Genomic DNA, 25,725 nt, shown 5'->3' with positions numbered 1-25,725 from the left:
AACACTCAAAGTGCACGTCCACATCTTCTGCACTCACATCTTGTTCCCTCATGATTTAATTCAGCTAACCGGTACTTTTCAGTTTTCAGTTAAAACACGAAAATAGTGCACATTCATCTTTAAAGTTGCAGCTTTAGTGACAAAAAGTTATCTCATTATTTCAAATGAAAACTATTTGCTTTCTCAAGATAACAAATATCTTATGGAGAAAACTGCAGGTTCTTGTTTTCTTGAGATAATTCAAATTAAAAGAAGGTGCACAACTGTTGTCCAATACACTTTCTAGCCTCATCAGGATTGTGCATGAGGCTGATTCCATTTCCCTAATAGACATTCATCACTTATTCATGTGATCAATAAATTCCCATTTATATAATACATCAGAATAAATAATTTCTTCAACATTATCATATTAAAAAATTGACAAAAATCCTAAGAAAAAAGTTGATGGCCATTTAGTCTTTTCACAATATCATCCATAAAATTAACCTTTTCATCTCAAGCCATCATAAAGCAAAAAAGTGAAATGACTGACAGACAGGTTGCTCATTGTGTGTTCTTGAAGCAGAACATTCTTGAAAAGCAAGTTGTCACATAAAGTGTTTGCTGTATTTATTTGTATGTTGTATTTATATATGATTCATTATAGTATTATGTTGTAAAAAAACAAATACATATACAAGTTTGCAGATGACACAGCAGTGGTGTGGATGATAACCAACAAGAATGAGGCAGCCTACAAAGAGGAGGTCCAGGCCCTCACATCCTGGTGTCAGAACAATGACTTGCTCCTCAAAACCAACAAGATGTCATTGTCTGCAGGAAAAATAGGGATACAACACATGCCAGTCATGCCAGTCTGGTGATCAATGGAGAGGAGGTGGACCAGGTGGGGAGTTTCAAGTATCTTGGTCTTCTTCATCTCTCAAGGAACCTGACATGGAGAGCGAACACCAAGTAGCTGGTAAAGAAGGCCTCGCAGAAACTGTTCTTCCTGCGGACCCTCAGAAAAGCTGGGTTCCCACAGAAACTCCTCACCAACTTCTACAAGTGCACCATAGAAAGTGTCCTGAGCTATGGATGCACGGTGTGGTTCTCCAGCTGTACCTTGGAGGAGAGGGGAGATCTGCAGCGAATCACCAAGACTGCACAAAAGATAATCGGTGCCCGTCTTCCACTCCTGGAACAGATCCACTCTGCTTGGCTGAGGAACAGAGCTGGAAAGATCAGGTCTGACTGCACAAATCCTGGACAGTGTCTTTTTGACACCCTCCCCTCTGGCAGACTCAGGGCCATGAGGGCACGAACTGAGAGACTGAAAAACAGCTTCTTCCTGATATGGACTCTGGCGCCTTACTGGACTTGCACCTTACACTGCACTTTATATTTGATGAACATTCTGATATTTTATTCCTTGTTATTCCTTTTTTTATGCTTATCCCTTTTATCTATGTTTACTCTTTTTATTTTATTTATGCCGTTGTGATAAGGACTGCTCTCAAAGAAAGTTTTGTTGTATAGAAATGTGCAATGACAATAAAGCATCTATCTAAAAGATTATAACAGTCCTGGCTGCAATGTGCATGCAGGGCTGCATTGGAAGTGTTTATTTCCTCCTACTGCTTTCAACCTTCATCATCACTGCAAACAGCCACCACCCCATTCAGTGACTCAACAGAGAGAGCAATAGCATTTCCTGGATAACTGGATAACATATATCTGCGGTAAGTAATAATTCATTTCTGATTTCCCAACACACACTCCAGTGAAGGTTAGTTGCTACACCTGCTGTCCTTATTATGATGCTATTATAGCCGAAACTCATAGCTGTTGTCACAAGTTGTATTACTGTTCTGAACAGGATATTAGACCCTGTCATAATGCTTATAAATACATTTAACACTGGATTTTCTAGGCAAACCTAAATTCTACATTAATATAATGAGTTAAGTGTCTTGAATGCAACTATTCAATGCAGCTTTCAAATAGCTTTAGTTATCCTACAAATGAGCATGCAGGGTAAAAAACAAGTGCAATACATCGATATTTGAAGACACTGAAAGGTTAAATGGGAAAAGTACATAAATGTAAGTTTTTGGCCTGGGGTCAAAGACAAAGTGAAATAGAAAATACATCCAGTGTCAGTAACAATCCACCTCTCTCTGTGTTAATTATTCAACTAATCTTTGGATACATGCTGAATATATGTCCAAAAAATCATTTTATAATATTTTCATATTGAATTTTCTCTCATTTCTTTGCCTGTAAAATCTAAACATATTTTTTGATGAATCATCTTCAACTCAAGTTTACACCTGAATTTATCCAGTCTAATGTGGTTTGGGATGACTAGCTAACCCCACCCATCAAACCAACATACAAATACAGAGCCCTGCATTTGATAACCTGTGCCCACTTCTGAGTGATCCAATTATATCTGTAGGATTGAAATCTGTAAAGTAACTAAACCCAAAACAAACAAACCATATATTCTTCTTTACACAGAACATCACGACTGTTGAGTGTTCATCAGGAAGACAATGGATGTTTGATCGCTTCAGTATTTTGAACCAAAATCCACCTAAAAACAACTGAACATTTACAACTTCAGACTTTATGGATTACTACAAGAACCTTCATTTGTAATTTAATTTATAATTGTTGACTGATTATAAGATACGCTGATTATGACATTTCTTTAAATTTTCTAAGAGATGCACAATTCAGATAAACTTAATGTTCAAGAAGAAAAATATACACACACACACACACACACACACACATACACACACACACACACACACACACACACACACACACACACACACACACAGTACAAATACTCACTAATACCTAAGAACATGGCTGACCACTTAGCTATCAAAAGGGGGAAAAACACAGTCCTGTCATAATTCCACCATAAACCAGTGAAAGAAGTGGGTCAGGAAGAACTAAAGATGAGTAAACATTATCAAAAATCAGCATTTTGTCCCAAACTCACCAACCCCCCTCCCCGATATTTACAAATTGAATATAAACTTGACAGCCAGCCATACAGCTTGGTAAGGCAATGAAAGACTGGTCAAAATGATTGACTATGGGAAGGATTTGATACAATATACAGTATGTTCTACCAAGTAACACACACAGTAACCCTAATGCACCTTTCTTCACTTTTGTACACAAAACAGGAAACTAGAAGGTAGGGGACATAACCCACCCCACCAGGTGTAGCAGATGTAGAGCAGGGGTAGGAAAAGCTCGTTTTCTACAGAAAAACCAAGTGAATATTATCAACCAGTGATATATATCACTTTTTCCCCTCTGTTGAAAATGAGCATTGCCCACCCCTGCTGGGAAGAGGGGGAGGTTTGTGGACGAATTCTGGTAAGTCACAACTACTTTATACTAATATACCCCGTTTTTCATAATTTTATAGTGTTTTATATAATATAATTATATATATTTATATAATTGAATATATAAACAAAATGCAGTTTTCCCCAGTGTACAATGATCAACAACACAGACAGTTATTGTAGTTGAAACATTACATTACATTACACTATAGGTCAGTAAAACTCCAGTATAGGTACATTTTGAGATCACATCAGTAACTTTATACTGCAGTTTTTCAGCAGTTTTTAATAACTTTAGTTACATGTGCACTTTGTAAGGGATGTGAAATATTATTTTTTTTCCTCATTAAGCGGGACGGAAGCAGACAACAAGTTTCAGACAGACTTGAGAGAGAAGAGATGTCTCCGGACGGTTCCACTGAGCAGCAGCTCTTCTCATCCCAAAGGTAGATAAAGACATGAAACACTGTACAGTTATGACAACTAGGCTTAACAAGGAAGCAATGTCAGCAATTTAAGACCACATGACTTAATGTACAATAACTGCAAAAAAAAAAAAAAAAGACATTTGTCAGGTGTGCTATAACTCTGTATCAACAGTAGGGTGCACTGAAGCACAAACATGTTTCCTTGCATGATTGTGGCCCTTAAGGACCCACCATAGACCCATTTTTGTCATTTTAGAGAGGGCAGGAGACTTTAATGGGGAGATAGCAGGTACACAGTAGATGAAACATAGAATTGGTCTACATTTTAGAATAGGTAACATATTTATACTGTATATATAAACCACTTGTAAACCTGACTGGTTTCCCACAGAATACATTTTCATTCAGATATCTGGCGTTGAGAGGTGAAGGGTTAGGGTTAGGGTTAGAAAATGGCAATACCAACACCAAAATTTAACCTAACTTTGGAGAATTATCTACCCCCCTTCCCGACAACCAAGCATGGCATGTTTGCTACCAATGGATGCCCCGGGTCATGTAGTTTCATATGATACCAGTATCTTCACTAGCTTTTAAACCGAGACTGCTAAAGCCTCGAACACAGCCGCGCAGGACTCAGCGGGTTTATAGATATGAACGAGCAGGTCCTCTACCATCCACCAGGGGGTGCTGCAGCCCCCCTGCCCCCTACCTCCCACAGCCTATAGGGAGTTAGTTTAGTTAGTTTAGTTTCTTTCTTACCATTGCAGGTTTATTACTGTGTGTAAGTTATGTCACCTATTTCTGCAGCCAGCTTGATGATGTCTTGACATGTTTGGAAGGGGTTTGCTAATTTCCATCCAATGTCTTCAAACCTCCTGCAGATCTCCATATAAAATGATTAGGTGGACCCTTCAGCTCTGCTCGTTTTTTGTGCAGGACAAAGCTTCCCATATCTGCTGTTTCAGTCCTTGCAAAATACTGTGAGTATTAAACAGAAAATCTGTTCACCCCTGAGAGGATTCAGTACACTTCACACTAGTACCTCATATTGGTCCGTTTGCCTTGAGAGAGACAATTTGATAAGCACAGTTTCATGTTGTGAAGCCACACAACTGATTTAAAAGTCTGCAATCCTCTGGCACTATTAAAACCATAACCTTTTTCTGTAATCTCTATCTTAATGCCAGTTTCTCTACAGTTTACATTTGAAGTTAAATAGTTTTTATTTCATACAATGCACTTATAATTTATTTATTAATTTTGAATTTAAATGAGTTCTGTTTTGTACTTTTGCCTTTACTTAACCTTTAATTAAGTTGTCTTAAGTTGTTATAATTTGTATTTCTTGAGTTACCAGTGCTGGGGTGGCGGCTGCTGGAGGACATCTTGCCAGGCCAAAAGATGCAAAAGCAAAAGATGGGCTCCATAAAGCACAACTGCTCTAAACAGGAAGTGGCCTATCAGACTCTGCCAAATGTCTGTTACATCATGGAAGGGATGCTTTTTTGTTATTTTCTGTTCAAATGTAATTAAGTTGTCCTGTCTGTTTTTTGCTATTTGAGGTCCAGTTGGTTGTGTGTTTATGTGTTACTACTTTTGTTTCCAAATGGTCCAATCAAACATAACATGTTCCTATCTGTGGTCAATGTGGTCTTTTTAGACATCTTTTGTGAAGTCTTTTTTGAAAAACTACCTGTGACTAACTTTACCTGCCAGATCAGTCCATTACACGTAAACAAACCAGTGCAGTCCAATTTCAACAACTGTGCAACAATGTCTTAATGAAGGGGGAGAGAATACTAGAAATATCTCTCAGTAGGATGTAATCCAACACACCACCACTAAGTACACTTACCATAGAGTTCAATCAGCCATTGTTGGCTGGTTACAGCTGTGCAGTTTTATGTATGTGCTAAACAATGAAATAACATAATGTTTAACGTATTATTTTACCTGTGAATTAAAGATGAATCTTTTTCCTTACCCAGGGTAGAGGAACAGCTGCCAGATGATCTTCTCTTTGGCCTTGTGAAGCCAATGTTTGATTTTAATTTTCTGTTAACTCCAAATTCAAATTCAAAAATTAGTATCACCAATAATCTCAATGATAACAAAACCCTAAATCTACACACAATTGTTGATCCTGATAATTGTCTAACAATGTATGAATATAATGACAAAATGAAGAAAAGAATAATTAAAATGTAGCATATTCTCACAGCCCAGATCACTGGGACTGGATTTCATTTCACCAATGTTCAAGATTGGTGGGTTGTAAACTATTTACCAAATTACAGCCTCACTGAAGTCCATGTTGTTAATATAAGACAGGTTTCCTCAACAAATACAAATATTCAGTGGTTAAAAGACAGATGGGAAAAACAAACTTACTGTTGTGACAAAACTAAGCTTTTTAGTGACGCAATGAATTCCTCTTCAGATGAAGACAAAGGATTAAGTATTGATTCATTATGTGTAGAAGACTGGTGGGGGTCTTTCCTAAAACAATACCTTGAAACGCTTAAAAAAGGTGATAAACAATATGGATTTGCTGTTTTTTTAATGAAAAATGGTGAATGTATGATTTCAAAAAAAATGTATCCACATTATAAAAATAAGAAGACATATAAATTTACAGTACACACAGAGGAAATTTTAATTCAACAACTTAATGAGTTTCTACTGATCTATGGACCTCGAGTGAAAAGAATGTTCATCTATACACTCAACAGCCCATGTTTAAAAAGAGAGAAAAAATGTCTTGTCCCTTGTATGTTTCGACTTATAGAGAGTGCCCATCAGTGGCACGGTCAATATGGACTCATCACTGTTGTGGGGTTCACAAAGTTTTGGGGACCACATTATTTTAAAGATTTCTTGTATTCTGATATCTTATGTCCCAAAAGGGATTTTTATCCATATGTTGACAAATGCAAAAGAACCCCTTTTAAACTAGAATGGAAACATTTTAGGAAAAAAAATCTAAATTATACTATCTTCAAGACACTACCATATGATGGCAAAGATAAAGACAAGCTATCAGATAATATTAAGTTGGCCTTGTGTGACTTGAAGAAACTGGCAGAAACTTCTTCTCTGAGAGACGAACATTTGGACCGTGGGAAGGAAATGATTTCTGGGTTCACATTTCATCCAAAAGTCCAAAATACAATTTGTGAAACTTTGACCAAGAATTGGCTTGAGATGGTCAACAACAGTTCAATGACACCGATAAGAGAACAAATAACTGCAGATTTCAACCCTGCAGTTGTCAGATATTTTGGAAAAGACCTCAAGTTATTTTTGGGGAACAGCAGCCCATTAAAGCTTGTTGAATTGATTACAACTATTTAATGTTGAACATATGTGACTTCACATTTGTCCTTCTAGTATGAAATACTAGATGGTTGTGAGAATGTGTTAAATTAGACAATTTTATTTGGTTTTACTTTTAAAAGTATCTTTCTGAATTAATACATTTTTAAAATAAAAACATTAACTTTGGGTAAAAATTGTAATTAGACCACTAATTACTTTTGAAACTTTGTCTGGATATTTGTTGTCTGCTCTGTCCTGAATTCTTAAATAAAATATTGTAAAATCTTGTTTATCTTGTCTACTCATAAACTGCACGAGGTTCAGTGTACAAAAGGAAATCAGTGTAGAAGATTTCCTCTGGCCACAAGTCTCACCTTTACCATCATGACATATCCTAGCAGTGATTTTAATTCATACATTGACAAAGGCACAGCCATTCATTACAAATTGCGTCATAACAATTTGGGAGACATTTTTAAGAATAGTGATATCTACACTGCCATATGTTAGTATGAAAACATGACATGAAACATCTGCTCAAAAAACACTTGTAAGACTGGCAGAAAGTTCATTTGGTCTGTATAAGGATCATTTGGACTGAGGAAAACAGAATATTGATTCTTTCATATTCTGCCAGTAGGAAACAATGAAGTGTGTAAAAAAAAAGAGCTGGTTGACTTAAGTTCACTGACACCCATCAGAGACGATAACAAAGAAGAATTAAATTAGTTCATCTTTTTAGAGTTTAAAGTTGTTTCTGGAGAAAGATTAAATTAATGAATTAGATGAATTAATTTAAAAATTGCTGCTGGATCAGCAGTCAGCAGTTAAAATCTTGCTCCCACACACATTTTCATCAGAAACTGCAAAATGTTCCACATTATTGGGAACTACATTTGTCAAGTAACAGTTACCAAAGCAGCATACTACGATTTTAGGTTTCAGTAAATGAAGCTTAGCGAAAGTTCAGACAGGAAGACCACCTTTTTGTATGCTCATTACTCACGTCATAGTTTTATTTCTTATTCTTTAGTCATTCTGATCCTTCTCACAGCTCATACTGATCTCTGTCAAAGCTCATATTTCCCTTCTGTTATTTCTGGAGCATCAATTGACCAATCACCTGGTCAAGTCTAACCAATAGCGCGGTGAAACACCTTCATTGTCAGCCTATCATATTGCAGCTGTCTTTTTAAATGTTCTCCCGCTCTGCTCAGGTGCTTTCTTGATGCTGTTTTGCATCTCCACCTCCCCATCACCACCCAGTCTTCAGATTCCTCAATGCAACACTTCAACCTCATCAGCCTGATCAGTCTCAGCCTCAAGATGACTTTGTTGTGATTTGGCCTGAGTTTGATTGATCAAAGTCATCAGCCACCACCACCAGTGTCTGGACTCCATGGGGGGATCTATCATGCTGATGCTCAGGACTTACGTCCTTTGATTCAAAAAATCTCCCTGCAGAGTCCAAGCACCAAAGACTTTTACAATACCTAATCATTAATATCATCTGCATAATAAACATTCTTTTACTTCATTCTCTGGTCTCTCCTGATTGAACTGAAAAAAGATATTATCCACTGGCTCTTGTAGAAACAAGTCTAACACACTGTTAGGTTTCATTTTCAATCAGCAGACAGTGAGATAGTGTGTGGGAGCTTTTTTCATTTTTTAAATTACACTTTCCTCCTATGCACTTTCCACTACTCAGCTACACAAATGTCCTTTCTTTAGAAATGAAACCTACCATTGAAAAGAATGTAGTCTGACAGTACAATCAGGTAAGGTGTCATATGATGTAAACATTGTAAACCACTTTGAGGCAAATTTGTGATTTGAGGCTCAATCTGTGACTAAACTATGTATTGATTTTGGTTGAATTATTAATGATTAGACTTCATGCAACTTGCTTGTGTAATCAGATTATGAAAGGAGAATACTTTTTACTGTTTGACAAATGAAATAGTTTCATTTTAAGGAAAGTGATTACATTAAATTTTGGTTTCTTCTCACTTAAGTGTCTTAGTTTAATGTAAACTGTGAAACCATCTAAATTATTCCGTGGGGTGAATTACCTGTGAGCTACAAATATTTCCACAGAGTAAAACTTTAATGTCCCAGAGGGGAAATTAAAAAGTACCCATGATAACATAACACTTTCAACAGTGATTTGTCAGCATTATTATAGTGTGTACTCAATGGCTAATCATCATACTGCCTGTTGACAACTGTTGACAACACCTCCAGTTACTGCATTTTATTATTGCATCATTACGCAACTTGCCTTTCACCTGGCAGTGATATACTTTTGTCACGTGATTTCCCTGAAATTAGTCCTACCATTCTTCTTGTAACCTCACACTGATCATGAGCTTCTTCAGCTACCTTATTCAGGACTGACAGCATTCCTACATTTGAACCCATATTGGTGAGACTATTAAGGTGTGTTGTAGTAGAAAGAGAAAGCAGAGACTGAAAAGAAAGATTCGCTTTTCATCTTTCTGTCTTTTTTCCAAGGTGGGTTTCACTGCTTATATTTTAATTCTCTCAGTATATGAACACTTAGAAACAGACAGTTGTGCGGCACCTTTCAAACTTGACAACCTGCATTCTAGCCGTTATACGTAATGAGATGGCAAAGAATCAAATCCCTCCTTTGGCAGGGGAGGAGTTTGATACCAAGTGTATATATATGCACCCAGGTGACAGTAACAGTGACACAAACTCTCTAACTAATGTTCCTGAATCTGTGTCCACAAAACAACATTACAAGAGAGGGCAAAAATTATCACCATCGCAACCCGCCCAAGCAACACTAGGAAACCTTGTTATCTACAGAAACTTAAAATCAAGAAGTAATAGTTTTGTTTACTTCTCCTTGTTTTAAAAAAAAATATTATTATTATTTCTGTAGATTACAAGGTTTGCTAGTCTTGCTTGGGTAGGGTAGGGCTCCTGCGGACCAAGTCTGGTAAGTCATTACAATTTTTTTTATTCATTATCTAACTCTAATAAGGATCAAAAAGTTTAAAGGAATTTAAAGTTAAAATCAATACAGCTGTTATTTATAAGACTGGTTGAATGATATTCATTTATTTTTTCTACATAGTTTGCTACATATTTTATCTTTTTCTGTGTCACTGTGATTTTTTTCAAATCAAATCCCTTTTTTTTCTAGCATTGCGGCAGCTGGCCGACAGGTGACTGCTTACTCTACAATATTAAAACTAAAAAAATACAGTTTAATCAACAACACTGAAACATATTTGGAGTTACTGAAATATTACATGAATGTTTAGGTTATTTTACAAGACATGTTTGTTACATCAGTAAGCCCACACCTGTTTTTCAAAGTGTTTTAATGTTTTTATTTAGGCTAATCCTGCTATGTATTTTTGGACCATTTGGTTTTCGTTTCATTTTTTGTAATCTTTAATCTAATCAGATTTTTCTCTCCTTTCTTCCCTTCATATTAAAATGTGGGCAATGTAAACAAAATACAGTTTTTCAAAAGTAAAATAATCAACACTGAAACTTTTTTTTAGTTATTTTACAAGACATGTTATTAGTTAACCAACAACAAGAGATCAAACAGTGGGTGACTCTTGAGATCACATCAGTAACTCTGTACTGCAGTTTTTCAGCAGTGTTTTAATTACTTTAGCCATATGTGCACTTTGTAATAGATGTGATGTATTATGTTTTCCTCACTAGGCTAGACAGAAGCAGACAGCAAGTTTCAGAAGAGATGTCTTCAGCCAGTTCCCCCGAGCTGCAGCTCTTATCATCCCAAAGGTAGATAAGGAGATGAAACACTGTACAGTTATGACAGACTGTCTCATCAGACTGGGTTACATTCACATGAAAGATATTATTACTAAAAGTTGTTAAGCAAATTGGTAGACCGCCATTTAGTAAATGCAAAATTATATAATAATTTATTAATACAAATCGTAGAATGATGATAAACAACATTTACATAGTTTATTAATACTTGTGTTTTAGAAGCTTTTGCTGGTTTTATTTATTAAATTGCATTTGCTTCATCAACTAAAACAAATCCAATAAATCCTACTTTTTTTCCTATTGACTTTAATAAGTCTTACTTCAAGTTATAACAAACATGTACTGTAGTAATGTAGTACCTTATATTGTTTTTTTGCCTTGAGAGTGATATATCAAATAGACAAGATATCATTTTTGAACAGTTTCTACTTCATTAGGTAGGCTAAACAAACTGATTTGATGTATAACAATGTCTTTGTGAATCTAATACGGTTTGTTGAACCTTTTTTCCTTTATCAGGGACGGGGACCAACAGGTGGAGGATCCTCCCATTGGCCTGAGGACCCTTTTTAATTTAAATTGTTTTCCAAATCGAAGAAAGCTTGGACATTTTTTCCATGAATTATTTTGTCAATTTAAGTTAAATTTTTTGTCTAAATTCAAAAGAGATCACAAACATTTAGAAAGATGGAAACAACTGTGTTCTGACAAAACCAAACTTTTTAAATGCATAATGTCTTTGGATGAATGTATTGATTCAGTGACTGGAGAGGAATGGTGGCTGCCTGTCATTGAATCTTTCCTTACCGAACACCAAGATATTGAAAGACAAAGTGCATTTGCTGTTGTTAGAATGAGGAATGGTGAATATGAACTTTTTGATGAAGTTATTCCAACGTTTGTCCAAAGTTCGAAAAACAAGAATTCTACTTCCCTCCCTACCAAACGTGCTGAGGAAATTTTAATAAGCAGGGTTAATACATTCATAGAAACTGATGGCAGTAAAGTGAATAGTGTTTGTATTTTCAGCATCAACAGTCCATGTTTAAAAAGGGAAAGGGAACATATTGTCCCTTGTATGTTTCTAATTTTAAAAATGGCAGCCCATTGGCAGAGTCAGTATGGAATTTCTATTAATGTGGTGTTCATCAAATACTGGGGACTGGGTGGAAAAAATTGTTTCAAAGATGTAGCAGAATCTCAAATTGTATGTCCCAATAGCGGTTTTTTTCGGTATTTTAATAACTTAAATGAAGATTCCATTAAACTGCTGCATAAGAAGTTAAATAATTTTAAGAATCCTGAAATCTTGCCCAAAAAATATAATTCTGTCTTCGACAGGCTTACAGAATTGGCAAAACGGTCATATGTTTCAAGAAAAGACCATTTGAAACAGGGGAAGGAAAAGATAGATCAGTTTGAATTTGACTCAGAAGACCAAGATGAGAGTTATAAAATTCTCTGCAATATATGGCATGATTTTGTTAATGAGAACACAATGTCCCATATACAAGAACTAATCACGGCAGATTCTAAACCTAAATGTGTTCAATATTTTGCAAGCTTGTTTTTGGGGAGCCATGGACCATTCAGGCTTTACCAGATTCCGAGAGATATTTGGAATTGATTTTAATTTTTTTAGAATTTGTAATAAAATAATAAAAAAATCTGTTAACATTTTATCTGAAACTTTTGTCTGCTCTGTCCTGAGCCCTTAATAAAAATATTTAAAAGACTGTCTGTGTACTGTTCCTTTATCAACAAAATGTATCATCTATTCAGAAACTATAGGGTACAGTGTGTGAGGTTTCCTGTGATATCAAAAGTAAGATGTGGTGACCTGTTAAACCGTTAAAACTCTGATGTTCAGTAAGTATGTGTGTACATAAACAGGGTGTGTTAAGCGGGTCAAGACAAAGAGAAAGGCAGCATGGTGTTAATGCAGGTGGAACATATTTACCAAGAAACAGAATGAGCCTCAGGTCAGGCTGTCATCAGGATAACACATAAATTAACACCCTTAATATTCTATTAAAACACAGATTTGTGGTCTTACAACTGAAAGAAGAAAGAAAAAAAAAAAGGAAGTCAAATCAAGCAGTCATCCTCACTGCGAAGCTTTGTCACAAATGAAGACATCATAAATAATAAACTGATGAAATACAGCAGTACAAGACACAGTAACACACTGATTTAACTTCCTTTATTAGTAGTTTATAACTGATACATGACCATGTTAAATATCATTGTCCCAGCACACATACTGTTATCTGTTTTGACATGGAGCTTTAAGAATTGGCACAAACAATATACAAATGAACATCTCTGTATACAATACTGATTCTGAACAGAAAATAATCAATAAATATCCCAAAAATGACAGGAACACAAGATAAAAATGCACAGCTCTATCTTAGACAAAATGTCTAGTAATTATGTGCCATCTTCTTTTTGTTCAGTGCAAACATTAAAATGAGAGAGAGAAAAAAAAAGAAAAAAGAAGAAAGAAAAAAAAAGGCCGATCTTCAACTTTTGGCCCAAAAGGACCTCTCAACCAGCCTGAGTGAAGAACATAGCAGGATGTGAATGTATGGACACAAGTTCAAATTAAAATGTCTTAATGAGAAAAGACAGAAATAAATCATGTTAATTAAAAACACAAAACTCACTTCTCACACCAGAAATCCACAGTGGTGAAGTCTGGTTTCAGAAAATATGAGATAAAAAAAAGAAAGAAAAGAAAACTACGCACGCACAAAAATGTTTAAAAAATAAATTGATTTAAGCGCAGAAAATGAATAAGGCAAGCAAGCTCATACTGTATATACAGTCAAAGTTACTATTTACACAGAATTCACATATTGTTAAGTGAAGTTTCCAACAGTTGAGGTGGGGTTTGTCTCGCCCTACTGGTTCACACTAGTGTCACACTGCAGACAGCAGCTCATGCTTTAAATCTCCCACCACAGAGCAGTCAGAAGAAACCAGAAGAGCCCATCCCAGAACTAAAGTCCAGTGTGTTCAGAAACACCCACAGCCTCGACCGACACTCCCTCCAGAACTGAAACAACTTCTTCTGTGATTCATAAATATTCTAAAGAGGCAAAGTGTCTCCACACAGTTGGACAAGAGGAGTGACAGAGTGAAGAGCTACTTCATGACCTAATGTTGAACACAAACAATATACAGACATCACTACTGTGGTGAAAGCAGATATGCTCATAAAAACTGGCAAGTCATCTATGACTACCGTATCTATTAGAAGAGTGCTATCATCGCTCAATTACAGCATTACCTTAAGTCCTGGATATGCACAACTCATAAATGAGTAATATTACATAAACAAAATAACAAAAGGTCAATACATTAATGATTATGGATAAATACAAACCTAAGAGAGTGATGTCTAGATGAAGGGTAGCTACACCAACAATAAACATGCCACTCCATCACCAGCACTGTACGTGACTTGATAGTCACATTAAAGCAGAAAGTTGTCGTGAGTGAGATCTGAACTTAACAGAGCCAGACTCACTCAGAGCTGAGACATGAAACTCTTCCACAAGCTGCAAAGCCTAAAACGCAGTAATAGAAGGTTAAAAAGGAAAGTAAAATGTAAGACCTAAAAGGGGTTTGAACAGAAATAATACTGTAAAACTCGACAGTGACATGGGCTAGGACATGCTGATGGCTGACTGGCAGGTGAGATGAGCTGAGCTGAGGTAAAGAGAGGAAGGGTCTCATACAGGAATAAGGATTTTGACCTCCATTGTCAGTGTAGGCCTTAAAGTAGATTTCCAGACCCGCACTTACTTCTTATTGAAAAAAAACAACCTCTGGTACAATTCACCTTAAACCAACGGTCTTGTTTTTCAGCTGGAAACATGAAGGAGGAGCCCAGAAGATTAAGGAGAATCATTAAGAGCAATGAATGAAAGATTTTACTAGAAATACTTTAAAAAAAGAAAAAGCAGCTTAGCCAGTGTTTTGCTTGAAGAAAATCACTCAGCAGGCGACACAGTGTGAATCAGTAATATCAATGAGTCTGGGAAACTGCACATATCAGCTCACATTCTCACCTGCTATGGGGACCTTCATATACATTTTGGGGTTAAAAAAAACAAAACAGAAGAACTTTTGTGAATGGATCAGTAGTTATTCTGAGACTTAAAAACCCAGCCACAACCCAGTAAATGGAAGAGAGCCGTTACCATATACTGCTATAAACTAAATATGCACTTTGCTCTCGAAACCAGCAACAGTGACGCAATTTGGTTGCTTGATATAGTGATAGTGTCTGTGTGTTTGTGTGGAGACCAAACAGAGGAAGAAGGCCTGCAGGCTGTGGGTGGAGAGAGTGTAGGCCGGTGGATGTGGACCGCAGGCCTCATGGTGGCGTCTCTGCATTAGTCGTTGTGGTCTTTTTCTTTACTGGCTTCTTCACCGTCTTGGTTTGAGTCTTGAATGTGGAGGAGAGGCAAAGAAAGGAGGAGAAGCAAAGCAAAGAGTAATTAAAGGGTTAATTAACCAACAGAAGGACAAGAAGAGACAAGGCAGTGAAATGTTAAAATGGAGACAATGCACAGTAAAGGTTTTACTGGGGTTATATTATATTTTACAATAAGAGTGATATCTCTTTGGAAGGATTGACATGGCATTTGGTTCATATGTTCATGTTCCCCTTGCTATGAATTTTAATCCTCAAGTCTATCATCATCATCATCATCATCATCATCATCAACATCATCTCAAAATTTCAGTTTGTTCAATACTTTTGTTTCAGAGTAAATGCCTGAAAAACTAATGCTGTTGACATCAGTCCCAGCGGTTCTTTGTGTTTAGTGATTACTAGCAAATGCTAGCATGCTAATGCTGAGATGGTGAGCATGGTAAACATTATACCTGCTAAACATTAGCATGCTAGCATTGTGTTTAGCTGTGTCCCAATTATATGCTACACATTTCACACATAAGTGACCAAAATAGTTTACATGAAAGTTTACTTAAAAAAGCGATATGAGATATAACATTTAATAATAACGCTTCATTTTTGTTGATGGACACTATACTGTGTGTTGCAAATAATTTAAATAAATTGTGGATAGTGGCCACACACACGTAACATTGTGATATCTAATTGTAAAGTTGAACTGGCACAGAAATACAAAAAAAAAAAAAAACTTTTTTATGCCAACTGGAAAAAAAACAGTCAATCAGTGCAATTTGTCTTTGTGCATGTGTTAGCATGCCATTATTAGCATTTAGCACAATGCACTCCTGTGCCTGATTACAGCTTTACAAAGCTGTTAGCTCACTCAGCTGACTGTACAATCAAATTTTCACCATAGTTACAGTTGAACATGTACACGATCAACACTAAATGAGAAAAATGATGCTGGAAACATCACACTTGTTTCCGACAGACATGATATTTTTAAATTGTGATGATAATAATAGTATGAAACGATAACTGAAATAATCTACTTACATGTTATTGCTAAACAACAGTAATGATAAATGTTGAAATTTAGTCCAAAAATAATGACATCAACTTCAAGCCATACCATCAAAGAGAAAGAAAGAACAGTTTTATGATATTGAAATTGGGCCACTAAGGTTTAAAGAAATGACGCCCTGTCAGACTAATAGGCTTCAATTTATACAGCAGGTTGTATCTCTCTCTCTCCTCATTTCCAGACATCTCTCTACTGTCACTATATAATAAATAAATGCACCAAAACATTTGAGGTAAAAAAAGGCAATGGTGTCCTCAGTTATCATTTTGTTACATAACTGGAAAAATACCTCTGTCATGTGTTCACCTACCTCTGTCTTAGCAGCAACAGATTTCTTGGTTGCCTTGACGCTGGTACCGCGCTTGGGGACTTTCTCTCCCACATCTTCGTCAGAGTGTTCAGTCCTTGTGTCTGATAGGTCAGAACTGTGTTGGGATGAGGTTTCGTCGGCAAGGGATGTGGCTGCCAAAGAGCGTGCTGTGGGATTGGACAAAAAAAAAAAATTGTGGTCGCTCGGTGGCAGAGTGGCTCGGGGTTCAGACTGAAGCTAAAGCAGCTAATTAAAAACATATAATCCCCAGATGATTCAGCTGACAGCTAAAAGAGAGATGAGCTGATATGTGGTTTAACCTTGCCTTTGAACCACTGTGATTTTACTTTATGGACATCTAATAACAGCTCACGGATAAAATTTGTTCAACAATGTGTAATTACAGAGCAGTGCATCGCTGCAGTCACGGCTTCTCAAATCTACAGTGGCTACATTTTAATACAGTTTTAAAGCTGGATGCTGGCTGTGTAATAAAAGGCCACACTAAAGAGGACTTTCTTCTGCCAAACTACCATTATCTGAGTAAGAGAATGTGTTGGGTTGTTAAAAATATAGACTAGCTCATCTGTTTGATGTAAGCCCCCAACATGGTGCTATAGTACTTATTCCAAAGATGTATTGGTAATAAAAAACATATCTTTTTCCACATGGATTGGCAAGTCTCTCATCTTTACTTTAACTATCTGGAGTTACAGATCGAACCCTAAATAGCCTCCTCACACATTTTTTTTTAAAAATGATGAGCATTTAGTCAGCTATTGACTTTGTAAGTGAAAGTTTTTTTACTGATCAATTATTTTTTTCAGCTCCAATGGACAGTCTGGCAGCAACTGCAGGGCGACATCACATTTGACATCAGTGTTACATAATCTGATGTAAGGGAGGTTAAAAAAAGAAACCGAAAACAAAGAAAATCATGTTGTTCAGTATGGTTAGTGGATTAAAATACAAATTTACAACACAGAATTTTTTTCCATTAGGTGTTGTGGTGTATGTAAACATGTTTGAGTCAGTTAACATCATGTAAAGAGGTAGCACTTATCAAATTTGTTCTATTTACAAATGTAGAAGAATTTTATAATCGTTTTGGTTTTGGTTTGTCAAAATTGTTATTTTAACGCCTAAGTGTTCTCAGTGTTTTGTTCCATTTATTTTTCAGTCTGGTTTTCGAAGCTACAGATGCTTTTTTTTTTGTTCATATGAATTAAAATGTACCACTTGTGCCTCATTCGTTCATTGTTTCACTGTCTCTGTGTCTCTCTGTCTGTATTCAGTTCACAGCTTGTCGGGCCCACACAGCCAGCGAGCCGACAGTGTAGTGAGACACAAAGAGACCTCCTTCCAAGCTTCTCCTCCCACTTCTATCACATGCTTTCACCCCCCTTCTTCGATTGCTCCCCCCACCTCCTTGTTCCTGCAGTGCTTTAAATCACATGACTCCAGTTTGGCCCGACTAGTCCCAGCCCTGCACGGATAAAAGTTAAATGAAGGAAGTCCTCTGTGTGCCACAACCCTAACCCAATCAGCGAACTGGACAGGGAGAATGAATGTATTTACGCAGATGTGTATGAGTCCGTGCTTCAAACTACAAATGAAGCTGTGTGGGGTGCGTGTTTGTATAGCCTTACTCTGCCGTGCTGCAGTGCTCTTGGTCCGGGGAAGCGTGCTGGCCCCTGAGCCCATGTCATCCATTGGGTCCCGTCGCATGCGAGCATCTGAAGTGCGCATAACTAGGTCGTCCTCGGCATTGATAAGAGTCAGGTCCTGCATGCTGAAACTCCGCAGCTTGTCTGACAGCACGCCCTGCCCCTGGAAAGACACACACACACACACACAAATTCACTTGCCTCACCATCACTTGTATGTCTGATGTGTATCAGTCATTTACAATAAATACATTTCTTTAAAGCATTTGACAGTTGTCATGTCTGGTGAAAACACTAATGAAGTTTATATCACATAGGGTAGAAATGTTGGAGCAGCCAGGGCTCTGGTGGGTAAAGTCATTTTTTCTATAAACACACATGCAGCTGTTTCCAGGTATTATCCTCAGAAATACCAAGTGCTACCTTTAACTTTTAATTTGCTGAACAAATATGAATTTGTGTCAAACAACTATCACTAGGAAAGTGAACAAGCAAACTTCCCACAAAGTGTTTTGTGAATCTGTGGCCTGATTCACCAAATCTCCAACATGCAAGCTGTGACTTGCAAGATGAAAGAATTTTCTCTGGTGGTAATTTTGACATGTTAAACTCAAAAGAAACACCATACTTGTGACCTGTGCCCATGCGTGTGAGAGGACAGGTGGACTCACAAATATTAACAATCATTGGTGAAACGGGGCACTGGCACCATTTACAATCTGCGTGGAAGCAGTGCTCACAAAATCTCTTGTGAAACAGGCCATTACTGGATCTCTAAACTCTAGGACCATCCTTTGAATGACTCCAGAAAAGTTTGACCGGGTGAAAATAAGTATTATTTGCTGCTGATAAAATCCTGTGTGACAGGAGCAACACATAATCTCAGTGGTCACTTGACAAGCTTTTAAAAAACACAATCAAATCAGTGATGAACTGCATCTCAACTAGATTCAGACACAATCTGTACAGACCTGAATCCACTTGTAAAATAATCTACAATTAAGATATTAAAGCAGTCAAAAATCATGACGCAACACAGAAAAAAAAAACTTTGATGACTTTGTCAAAATGAGATAATCATTTACAAAATCTCACAGCTCACCTTAGTTGCTGCAGTGACAGCAGCATTAGCAGCCAGATTGAGACCCCTCTTCCCAAACCGCATCATGGTGTCGTAACTCCTGTCTTTGGCCTGTGCTATGTACTCATCTATCTCCTACAGCACAGGAGGACAGTTAAAGAGGAAGAGTTGAAAGCCCACAAAGAAAGCATGGTCAAAGAAGAAGAAAAACATTGCAGGAAAGACTGATCAGTGTTTCAGTGTAAATGAATGAACCAGTTTATATTTGAGAGACCCACTAAATGACTTTCATGTTCCCACCTTCTCTTTGTTGGACAGGGTTGGGTGGACAAATTTGCGGTAGAGGACGCTGGAGCCCTTGGTGTATGGGGACAGGAGCCAGATCACAAAGGCAATCTTTAGCTCGAAGTAAAATGGAAACCTGGGTAATTACAAAAACACAGAATAACTCCATCAGTAGAGAGGAAATAAATACTTTGAAGAGGTGTTAAGACCTGAGAAATGAACAGCAACACACACCTAGATAAAGTAAAAGCTGTGAAACACTGACCTGAAGTCTAAAAGAAGCCTGAGTTACATTTTTATTTTGCTACATTAAAAAAACAAGATATTTGGATAAGAGATCACTATACTAAAAATATCAAGAACACTTAAAAAAAAACACATGAATGCATCTATTGATATAAAAGCTTTATTTATTTTAAGCTAGTTGAGCATGAGGGTCACGATCATGAGCAACTCCTGACTCACCATGATAGGAGCAGGTCTGTGGCCGTCTCTGCTGTAGTGAACAACGCAAATACTATCCAGTACATCATCCACTTCACCTGCACACACACACGTGAGGAGAGAGAGAACATCACAAAAATAACACATATAAACGCTCAGCATCCAGCGCACACGTGCTGAAACATGTGGCACTTAAAAGAAGCAGCATACAGACACATACCATTAGAGATGCAGCATATGTTTCAGTTCTGTCAGATCACATCAGTATGTGTGACTAATCTCCCAGAGACAAAGGAAACGCTGTCTTTATTGAACTAAATGCTGTAAACTAGCTGAGGAAATAATACCACAAATCATAGATTGAGTGTAAATGTTATCTGTAATCAAACATCTTGATATATCACATAGAAAATTAGAGAAAAGGCACTGGATGGAAAGAGTGTGCTTAAAAGGAATAAAAGGTCACAGGCAGGCGGCTCCATAAACACACATAATGCTGAATCATGACTCATTAGAAACGAGCCAAACAAGAAGAAAAAGGGAAAGAACATTGGGTCTAAAAATGGCGTCCTCCATGCTCTCACTCTCTCTCTCTCCCTCCTTGCTTCATTTCGCTCCTTCTGTGGCCGTCTGCTTGAGGAGCAATCGAAAGGGGGGGTTGCTATGGTAACCAGCCAGGAGGAGACTGTTCTCCAGTGCAAATCTAGGCAGAGGGCCAGAGTACTGCTATCTACTCCTCCACCTGGACCCCCCCACCCTCTCTGTCATCCCTTGCAGAGATGAGGTAAGCAGGGAGGACTCCGTTTACTTAAAAGACTCTCAGCCAAACACAGAATGGGAATCGGCTGCTTTTTTTAGGCTAGTTTAAACTGGATGCACTGGTCATCCCATCCTAAACTCATTAGCACTTTATTTGTTGTGTTGTCGTCTCAGATTTTGCTACCAAATCCCAAATTTTCTTCCCAGTTTAGTCTTGATGTTGAAACTAGACTGAACTGCGCTCAGAGTCACTGTACCTATACTGAACTGAGAGGAAATTTCAGGACAATTGGACGAAATAAGGGAGTGTACATTTGGAGTATGAATCATTGTATGGTATCAAGGGACAGAGCAGTTTAATACATTTAACATGCTGTTGGTGTGTGTTTCCGGCCACACACACACACACACACCTACTAGATGACGCGGATGGATTTGACAATTCAACTACGAATTCTACTCTGGAGATCAATTTTTTCAACAATTGGCAGCTACCACCATGACAAATTAATCTTTATATTTAATGAAATGTTTGATATGTAAAATGTCAGAAAACTGAAATTGTCCATTACAATTTCCTAAAGCCCAAAGTGACTTCAGATTGCTTGTTTCATTTAGGTTTACGCAAGACAAAGTGAAGATTTTCTGCTTTTTCCATTAAGAAGCTAAAACTGGGGAATGTTTGACATTTTGCTTGAAAATTAATAGATTATCAAGATCGACTTTTTCAGCTCTGGTTGAAACAGACATCATCAAGTAGGGTTTAGAAAAATAATTGGGATTGAAACACAAACATGCAGGGAAAATGTTATCTTTTAAAAAGGCCAGTACGATGCCTCAGCGACCCAGTTTCATGAAGGTCAGTGTGCCCCAAAATAACTGCGCTGCCATTCTTCTAACCTCCTCTGTGAGCCACTGACCAATATTAAACATGACTGATCAGTCTTTAAGCGACAGAGATAAATTGAAGAGAAACGCTGTATGACATCATCAATGTGTGTCCTCTACTTCTCATGAAACAACTAAAACAATATGTGTGTATCTGGCCTTAATTATCTGTTGGCTTTATATTACATTTCTTATCTCAACTTGCATTTTAAAAAAAAGCTCACAGCATCCCAGGGGACAAAATCCATCTGCTCTGATTGAATAAGCAGAGACGATACTCACATATTCCTTCACATTCTTCGTTTTGACTGCCTTGTACGAGGAGTACGCTGGGTAGAGCGTCCCAAAGGCAAGGCTGCAAAAAGCAGAGAGGGCTGGGTCAGGGGAGGGGAATTCAGCTGGAGAACATGGCCTCCAGGTGTTGACTCTGATATTAAAAAAATACTTAAAAAGCAAGTTAGTCACATTTTCTCTAAGCTCATGTAAAACACAAGTAGCTGTCTGTGTCTGATGTGCTTCAGCCAAGTCAGCCCCTAGGTTGTTTTGATGTGAATGGTGGCACCACAGTAGAGTTAGCAGGCAGTGGCTTGTCAAAACACACTGGCCTGATATCGAGTACAAAACAATATAATGGATATCACGGAGTCAGGAAGACTGCAGAGAAATGGAAAAGTTACAGAGTGGAAAAACACACAAAAGTCTGCCAGGGGTGGGTCACCATGCAGTCGCCCACGTGCAAACTGGGGACACTGTGCACACAGAGCTGTGTTTTCGGTGTGCATTTGGACGCATCCTGTGCCACTGTGGTGATTTGTGCTGATGTGACAGGATGCTGAATGCCGAGCGAAGTCCAGCAGGGAGCACACAGTTCAGACTGTCACCAGCGTGTCTGTATGCTCACAGTGTGCGCTTTTGCTTGTTACATTTTAAAACTACAGGTTGTCTGAATACACATTCTCTTCCCAGCTGTTGATAGTGTGACCTTATCTACCGTTTTTCTTTAAAAAGGTCTTCTGGCCCTGCTCAGTCATGTGTGCAGCTCTGTACAGTACACTGGGGCAACACGGCAGACCTCTAGGCTAGTAGACTTCATCAGCAGACGCCCTGTGCCTGTTTGTGTCCCAATCTCAGGTTCGCTCACGACTTTAATAGTCCTTTCACAGAGACTCTCTCTCCCTCTCTTTTTCTTCCTGTCCTCTTTTCCAGGTCACCATGGTGAGAGGACGTCATGTGGCTCCGGTCCTCTCTGTCTGGCAGAACCTGGATGTTTCCAGACGTCCTCCTGATCAGATTCATCATACATATCATCAATGCATCTATCATTTTTTCGATCTTTGTCTATTCTGTATACAACATGTATCGCATGTCTGACTCTCCTGGAAGAGGGATCCTTTCTTTGTTGCTCCTCCAGTGGTCGGGATAATGTGCTACAAAGATCTGATATATTGAGCATATAATGATTTGAGTTCAACTGTTTCTTCACCTGTTTTGAGCTTTCCAGATTAAAAAACAAAGCAGCACCTGTATATTTAAATCAGAGTAAAGATCAGAAATGATCGATATAGTGTTAGATTTGCAGCAGCCACTATGATGCATATTCAGTCACATTGTTTGTCTCCCATTGACACATGACTACCTGAGGTGCGGTGAAGTGGAAGAGCCAGCTGGAAGCCACTAAAAGCCAACAGTTTGCCAACGTTATCCTCTGCTTATATAACATGGGAACAATATTTATAGGCATGAAAAACCAATTACATTCACACACGTGGGCCTTTCAAAGACACATACACAGTCTGTTTGGGGATTATAGCTGGTTAAATTAAATCCACACAAAACTGACAGCGTCGCTGACAGACAGGTATATTCAGTGGTCAGACGACACAAAAATCCTGCTTATAAACACTCAACAGCAGCCACTTGACAGGAAAACTAACGCAGCAGTGTAAAAATGTCTGCACAAACGGGATCACGATGATGACTGGCTGGCTTTAGTTGAGTCATCCACTGTCGGGTGTAGTTTTTACAGGTGGAGGATGAGGCCTGATCTGATGATGCTGCCTGTCTGATCACAGCAAGGAGATAAAAATCTATAAAGTCACTCCAGTTTATTATAATCCTGCAAATAAACAAGTCATCCACGTTTAACTGGTCATGTATGGAGTGGCACATACACACACACACACATATCCTTGACTGGGCTGCTGGGTTTAGCCTGGCCATCACATTTTACTAACTCATGTCACCATATGGTGCTGAGATGCTTAACTCCAGCATTATTCAGCCCGTGAGGTTTTAAAAAGACACGACAGGCGATTATGGAGTCTGTTTACTTGTCTGTAGCGAGACTGGCATGTTAAGAGGGTTTCAGCTGACGATAAAGTGGCCAGCTAACAACTCATTTCCCTGCCGACACATTATCTGTCAGGTGGCTAGCCAGCATATGTTAGCTACCAGCGGCTAGCAGGCGGTGGATGCAGCCTCTACTGCAGCATTGTATTACTAAAAGACACAGAGAAACGACAGCAATACTTCAGTAATACAGTGTCTAAATGGTAGTTTGCTCGTAATTTTTCTCTACTAGGTTTGATTTCGACTATAGACGGGCAGAAAATGGGTGACAGAGCATCAGGCAGATGATGAATGGAGGAGCCGCAAACACAACAACAGATGCAGCCCATACTCACACAACTATCCTTGAAATTATCCACGATACCATCTTGCCGTGAGCCTTCTCCGCTTCTAGGAAATCGGGTTAGTTTGTGAACTGGCGGGCTAGGTGCCCCCCATTCCCCTACAGGACGCCGTGTGTTGTGATGTGAACCGGGAGGCTGTCTGTCAGTCAGGAGCAGCTGAGGATGTGCTGCAGTCTCTGGCTCTCCACCACCGCCGCTGCTGCTGCTGCTGCTGGAGAGACAGACTGACTCTTAAAGGGCCAGCCTCTGAAATGTGCTCTTTTAAAGGACGGCTTCACACTTTTTCAAGGTTGTCTTAAAGCAACAGCCACGTGCCCATATGAGCGCGGACTATGAAGCCAGTTTGACATAGTGGCCAAACTATGTAATTACAACGTCACGTGATGGTATTGGGTCCAGTGGACTTAACTTTACATGTGAAAGCGATGACTGGACATCAGTGGATAAATGGTGGATATGACTTCATCACTCTCTGAGCTGCATGATTGAATCGTTTCATCCCCATTTAAGTTAGTCGGAGGGCTAAACTGGAAGTTGGCGGCCTCTTGTTGGCGGAAGTCTCTGGTGAACATCCTCCATGGCTCATTGGGCCCCATGTTTACAGGAAGTGGCTTCTTTGGCTTCATACGCCTCTGAGCAACTTGAATGAATGGGTCCTGCCTCCAACACTGTATCCAGTTCATTTTATTCATCCATGATATGAACACTGAAAGAATGTATCAGAATGTAAAGTGCAAGTGATGGGGGCTGAAATCATCAAAGTTGATGTGAAGCTTATATAAGGCATCAGCAGTCTGAGTCTTACCAATTGGATATCTGCCACATTAACGGTCTTTTTTATCATATTTTGTTTACTCAGTGTTTCCCTGTTGAGCTGGTAGTAACAAAAAGAAGGCCTTTGGCACTAAGAAGACTGTAACGTTGAAAGATACTTGATACTTGATTTGACTAACTCAGACTGCTAAAGCATCAAGCTTCACATAGTTTTAAATACATTTTTGCACAACAGGAGACTTGTGGATTTTGGCCCTCATCACTTACACTGTAAGTGCTTTATGAAAGGATCTTCTAATGATCAGTTAACCTGATGCACCAGATGGTTTATTTCATTTTAAGACAGACTATACAAATTGTGAACATGTCCTTTGAGGAAGAAAAAAGTGGCGCTCATGTGCTCCTCCCATCCAG

The 25,725-nt window shown here is 38.3% G+C and overlaps 2 protein-coding genes across 3 annotated transcripts; one reads left to right on the top strand and one right to left on the bottom strand.

Annotated features, from left to right (window-relative positions):
• The first annotated feature begins 9,854 nt into the window (after nucleotides 1-9,854).
• Nucleotides 9,855-12,630, top strand: LOC133986085 (uncharacterized). Of its 2 annotated transcripts, XM_062425860.1 has the most exons (4): nucleotides 9,855-10,079; nucleotides 10,287-10,308; nucleotides 10,823-10,903; nucleotides 11,414-12,630. In XM_062425860.1, exons 3-4 carry the CDS (start codon nucleotides 10,857-10,859, stop codon nucleotides 12,519-12,521), a joined length of 1,155 nt encoding a protein of 384 aa, XP_062281844.1. In that variant the 5' UTR covers nucleotides 9,855-10,079; nucleotides 10,287-10,308; nucleotides 10,823-10,856; the 3' UTR covers nucleotides 12,522-12,630. The 2 variants fall into 2 exon arrangements, with proteins under 2 accessions (XP_062281844.1, XP_062281845.1); XM_062425861.1 differs by lacking the exon at nucleotides 10,287-10,308.
• Nucleotides 12,631-13,763: 1,133 nt separating this feature from the next.
• reep2 (receptor accessory protein 2) lies at nucleotides 13,764-24,734 on the bottom strand. The gene is made up of 8 exons (XM_062425859.1): nucleotides 24,529-24,734; nucleotides 22,127-22,199; nucleotides 20,219-20,295; nucleotides 19,769-19,889; nucleotides 19,490-19,603; nucleotides 18,370-18,550; nucleotides 16,721-16,887; nucleotides 13,764-15,353 (listed from the first exon to the last, which is right to left on the bottom strand). The coding sequence occupies exons 1-8, from the start codon at nucleotides 24,558-24,560 to the stop codon at nucleotides 15,282-15,284; spliced, it is 837 nt and encodes a 278-aa protein (XP_062281843.1). The 5' UTR covers nucleotides 24,561-24,734; the 3' UTR covers nucleotides 13,764-15,281.
• Between the last annotated feature and the right edge of the window lie 991 nt (nucleotides 24,735-25,725).

Source organism: Scomber scombrus, chromosome 9 (assembly GCF_963691925.1).
Source record: "Scomber scombrus chromosome 9, fScoSco1.1, whole genome shotgun sequence".
NCBI lineage: Eukaryota > Metazoa > Chordata > Actinopteri > Scombriformes > Scombridae > Scomber > Scomber scombrus.
This window is presented reverse-complemented; position numbering and strand designations above follow the sequence as displayed.